The sequence below is a fragment of the Ptychodera flava genome, assembly GCF_041260155.1.
Source record: "Ptychodera flava strain L36383 chromosome 23 unlocalized genomic scaffold, AS_Pfla_20210202 Scaffold_23__1_contigs__length_28996876_pilon, whole genome shotgun sequence".
Lineage (NCBI taxonomy): Eukaryota > Metazoa > Hemichordata > Enteropneusta > Ptychoderidae > Ptychodera > Ptychodera flava.
Window position 1 is genome coordinate 26,896,674 of NW_027248277.1, and position 6,037 is coordinate 26,902,710.

Below are 6,037 nucleotides of genomic sequence, written 5' to 3' on the forward strand. Positions count from 1 at the left end.
GCTCGTTTCCATGAAAACGGACGTTAAAATGGCGTCGTTAGAAATAATAAAAATGATATAATTCACTTAAACTAAAGAAAGCAATTATAAAACGCTTAGCAAATGAGTTAATTTTAATAAATACCAAGACTTAAGATCCATATCTATCGAATGTATAGTTTTCATGATGTTTGTAAAGAAATTTTAACATAAGTATCGATTACAAAATGACGATATCGAAATTACATCACTACATAATTTTCGAACTTTCTTCCTGTCGCTTTGAATGGTGTCATTTTGACCAAACTTGGCGAATAAACTCCTGACATAATACCATTTAGTTTACACTTTTAATAAAAGGGTGTCACCACGCTACTTTTTACAATATCTCCAGGTGAATGGGTAATTTGCGCCATATAAATGGGAGGGAAATGTTAATTTTTCGCTCATATTGAATAAAAAACAGCTTCCTAGGGGGTCAAAATATGACAAGGTTATAGGTCACATGTATTTCTAAGACACTGGGTCAAAAAATAAGGTAAAAGTGCAATTTCAACAATGACAGGTGATGTTAAATACATGCGCTACAAAGTAACCCATTTGCGGCAGGCTGGAGTTAAATCTGCGCAGAAACGTTCTAAAGCGTGTGCACGTCCGAATTCGTCGCCCTTTACCTTAACTCAACAAGTCATTTACAATGACATAGTCCCCACTTGTAATAGGAGTATTAGTCTTGATGGGGCAGGAAAATGTGGTCATTAAGAAGTATCACTGGAGTGTATATGTTGAGATCTATGGGCACATAGGTCTATGTCGTTGTTCCCAATTTGAAACACATGAGGCATGTCTAAGTTATGGTTCTAAATCGGGAAAAAAGATCAGACCTCTAGCAGTATTGGCCAGCCAAGAAATACATATGCGCATTATAAATGAGGTACAAGATGTGACATCTTAGGTCTAATATCCTATCAAAATTGGAGGGTATAGAACTTGTGGTTACTGAAATATGCATATATATGTATAATCAAGGTCAAAGGTCATCGAGGTCACATGACATTTGGTCAAAAAATTTCTCTCCTATAGTTATCCCTATATACCAAAAATCAGACATCCAGCTCTATTGGCTCGCTCAGAATGAGATATGCGCATAATTATTGAGGTACAATATGTGGCGTCATAAGCTGTCCCATCATACCATACATGAAGGGTGTAGCACTTGTGGTTACTGAGTTATGGACAAATATGTATATTTGAGGTCAAAGGTCACCGAGGTCACGTGACATTTTGTCAAACAAATTGTATTGCTAAGTTATCCCTATATACCAAAAATCAGACCTCTAGCTCTATTGGCTCGCTCAAAATTAGATATGCGCATAATTACTGAGGTACAATATGTGGCGTCATAAGGTGTCCCATCATACCATACATGAAGGCTGTAGCACTTGTGGTTACTGAGTTATGGACAAATATGTATATTTGAGGTCAAAGGTCACCGAGGTCACGCGACATTTTGTCAAAAAAATTGTATTGCTAAGTTATCCCTATATACCAAAAATCAGACCTCTAGCTCTATTGGCTCGCTCAAAATTAGATATGCGCATAATTAATGAGGTACAATATGTGGCGTCATAAGGTGTCCCATCATACCATACATGAAGGCTGTAGCACTTGTGGTTACTGAGTTATGGACAAATATGTATATTTGAGGTCAAAGGTCACAGAGGTCACATGACATTTTGTCAAAAAAATAGTATTGCTGAGTTATCCCTATATACCAAAAATCAGACCTCTAGCTCTATTGGCTCGCTCAAAATTAGATATGCACATAATTATGAGGTACAATATGTGGCGTCATAAGCTGTCCCATCATACCATATATGAAGGGTGGTAGCACTTGTGGTTACTGAGTTATGGACAAATCCGATATTTGAGATCAAAGGTCATCAAGGTCACATGACATTTTGTCAAAATATCCGAGATATCTGCGTGAACGGATGGACTCACGGATGGACGAACAGACGGACATGACCCAATCTATAAGCTCACTGGACTTCATCCGTGGGGACTAAAAATTGTGTCACTGCATCCTTTTTGCAATATGAATACGATGAGAAACTAAATTTTTATTTTTTGTGGCCTTATACATGGGAGTCTATGGAGATCTGCCTTATACATGGGAGTCTATGGACATGTAAACTAAAAATATGCAAATTTCACCATGGTTTGCCCAAATTTGGGAAAGGTCACTCCTATGCACTTCAATACCAAGTTTCAAATCAATCGGATTTGTGGTTTCAGAGCAGGAGATTTTTTGACCAAAAATGGGAGAAAATTACAAAAATTCATGAAAAATAGCAAATCCAAGACACTGACCCAAGATGCGCACAATCATTTCATGTCAGCCCAAAGTACTTACATGCTAATTTTTCATGTAATCTGCTCAGTGGTTATTGAGTTTTTTCAATTTTGACTGTTTTTACATTTTTTCACTTAATTTGCATATTTTTGGCAATGACAACTTCATTTGAACAAAATCTCATCTACAGCCCATCATCCATGTACACACCAAATATCAAGATGAAATGTACAGCGGTTTTGGAGTTTTTGATGTTGACGGACAGACATACAGACATACAGACATACAGACATACATACATACAGACATTTTCCTAGCCTATAAGAATAGCTTCCATTGCCATATATACATATGGCTATGGGAGCTAAAAAGTAATGCTACCTCATCAATCTTCTGGATCCTACCCCCTCCTGAATATCAAATGTTCCATCCCTCGGTATTACATGACAGAAAATATATTTACAACCTTGGGGAGTTTTTAGTTAATAACTTAATGCCATGAGTGTTATCATTAATGTAAACAGCACTTAAGTTAGTTACAGATGGTGAACTGCCTTCCACAGTGGGCAGTGATTTCAACATCTGGAATTATCCTGGATCCAAATTCCTCATCAGTTCTTGTTCTTGTAAATATTGGTCTGCAATGAAATAATTCACCTCAGCTTTGTTTTCTGGATCAAATTTTCCTACAAATTGATACCAAATATGACAAAATTACGTTGACAGCCTTCATAACTGTCTCACAACATATCCTGGGTTGGTGTAGGTCATTTAAGGTCACAAACTGAGAAAATTACCTAAATTATACAAATTTGGGGATTTCCAACACTTTGAGCAGAAAATTTATCTAATAACATCCCTCAGGACTTTATACCAAATTACAAAGCTATCAAACAAGTAATTTTGAGAACAAGTTTTCTTGACCAAAAATGACAATATTGTCTTAAAAATACAAATTTGTATATCTCAGGATTATTTCCACATATCTAACTATTGCCATCTCTGTACGTCTGTATACCAAATATAAAAGCTGTCTGTCCAGGATCTTAGAAAGAAAATACTGCTTAAGATTTTTTGACCAAAAATGACAAAATTACTCCAAAATAGTAATTTTCTCCATTTTGTCATAATTTCAACAAATTAGAAGAGTTACACCCTTGCAAAGACCCAACCCAAATTTGAGAGCGATTGGGCTGGCGGTTTCAGAGAAGAAGAATTTTTACTGAAAATGAGAAAATCACAAAAAATTCAGAAAAAATACAAAATTAAGGATATCTTCACAATATTCATAAAACTGTATAAGGTTTACCTAAGGTACTTGCACACAAATTTTCAAAGCAATCAAAACAGCGGTTCTTGAGAAATTAATTCTTGACCATTTTCAAATTTTGTAAGCTCATTTGCATAATTTTGGCAATGCAGACTTCATTTGAACAAAATCCCATCTATAGCCCAGGATGCATCCACACACCAAATACAAAGCTGAAATGGGCAGTGGTTTGCGTGTTTTTGATGTTGACGGACATACTGTATGTACATACATACATACCGGTACATACATACAGACGCCATCGACTTCAGCTTATACGATAACTCACATTGGTATAACCAAATGTGAGCTAAAAATGTGTTGCAAAAAAATAGGGAATAATCTAACCGACAGCTAACCTGTCCTGCAGAGCAACATTAATCTTTCAGGGAGGGATCCAGCAAACCTAATTTGGTTAGCAAAGCTGGGCTCTCGATCTTGTGGAAAGACGGTCCTGGAGAGCTCCTGGACCATAGTGGGTCCTTCTCTGAGAGCGCCCGAAAATCTTGTCGGGAAGGCTAAAATTTTCATAAGGGTAGGCTCAGCTCTAGTGAGTTAATAGCGAGTTTTTAACATGACTGCCACCATGGAGCTAGAAACAGAAAGAGTCACAACGCCTTTATGACGTTACGTATAATTTTTCATGATACTGCAGTTTGCTTAACGGAATCCAATTAACATAAATTAAACTTAAACAAGTCATTGAAAATGACAGAGTCCCCACTTGTAATAGGAGTATTAGTCTTGATGGGGCAGGGAAATGTGGTCATTAAGAAGTATCACTGGAGTGTATATGTTGAGATCTATGGGCACATAGGTCTATGTCGTTGCTCCCAATTTGAAACACATGAGGCATGTCCAAGTTATGGTTCTAAATCGGGGAAAAAAGATCAGACCTCTAGCTGTATTGGCCAGCTAAGAAATACATATGCACATAATAATGAGGTACAAGTGTGACATCTTAAGGTCTAATATCCTATCAGAATTGGAGGGTATAGAACTTGTGGTTACTGAGTTATGCATATAAATGTATAATCAAGGTCAAAGGTCATGAGATCACATGACATTTTGAAAAAAAATTGTAATCCCTATCTGCCAAAATCACACCTCTAGCTCTATTCGCTTGCCCAGAATAAGATGTGTGCATAATTAAGAGGTAAAGCGTGTGTTGTCATAAGGTCTCCCATCCTACTAAATGTAAAGGGCATAGCTCTTGTGGTTACGTATTTATCGACATATACGTATATTCAGGTCAAAGGTCATCGAGGTCACATGACATTTGGTCAAAAAATTTATATCCTATAGTTATCCCTATATACCAAACATCAGACATCCAGCTCTATGGGCTTGCTCAGAATTAGATATACGCATAATTAATGAGGTACAGCATGAAGCATCATAAGGTCTCCCATCATACCATATATGAAGGGTGTAGCACTTGTGGTTACTGAGTTATGGACAAATATGTATATTTGAGGTCAAAGGTCATCGAGGTCACATGACATTTTGTCAAAAATATTGTATTGCTAAGTTATCCCTACATACCAAAAATCAGACCTCTAGCTCTATTGGCTCGCTCAAAATTAGATATGCACATAATTAATGAGGTAAAATATGTGGCGTCATAAGCTGTCCCATCATACCATATATGAAGGGTGTAGCACTTGTGGTTACTGAGTTATGGACAAATATATATATATGAGGTCAAAGGTCACCAAGGTCACGTTACATTTTGTCAAAATATCTGAGATATCTGCGTGAACGGATGGACTCACAGACGGACATGACCCAATCTATAAGCCCCCTGGACTTCATCCGTGGGGACTAAAAACTGTGTCACTGCATCCTTTTTGCAATATGAATACGATGAGAAACTAAATTTTTATTTTTCTTGGCCTTATACATGGGAGTCTATGGACTGCCTTATACATGGGAGTCTATGGACTGCCTTATACATGGGAGTCTATGGACTGCCTTATACATGGGAGTCTATGGACTGCCTTATACATGGGAGTCTATGGACTGCCTTATACATGGTAGTCTATGGACTGCCTTATACATGGGAGTCTATGGACTGCCTTATACATGGAGTTGCCTTATACATGGAAGTCTATGGACTGCCTTATACATGGAAGTCTATGGACTGCCTTATACATGGAAGTCTATGGACTGCCTTATACATGGGAGTCTATGGAGACTGCCTTATACATGGGAGTCTATGGAGGTGAAAACTAAAAAGTCCTCTAACACGGCCAAATTTGATCGCATTGTGAAACAAATCGACGTGCATCTGTATGGGGTAGGGTACTATCCTTGTGCAAAGTTTGAAAGAAATTGACCTGGGCATGTCTGAGATATCTGCGTGAACGGACGGACGCACGGACGGACGCACG

General features: G+C 37.6%; 1 protein-coding gene across 1 annotated transcript in view; it reads right to left on the minus strand.

Annotated features, from left to right (window-relative positions):
• LOC139123882 (enolase-phosphatase E1-like) overlaps positions 1-4,118 on the minus strand; it is a 52,232-nt gene extending 48,114 nt beyond the window's left edge. The window contains exon 1 of the mRNA XM_070690034.1: positions 4,004-4,118. Coding sequence (XP_070546135.1) covers positions 4,004-4,118 — 115 coding nt within the window. The remainder of the gene's footprint in view (positions 1-4,003) is intronic.
• Between the last annotated feature and the right edge of the window lie 1,919 nt (positions 4,119-6,037).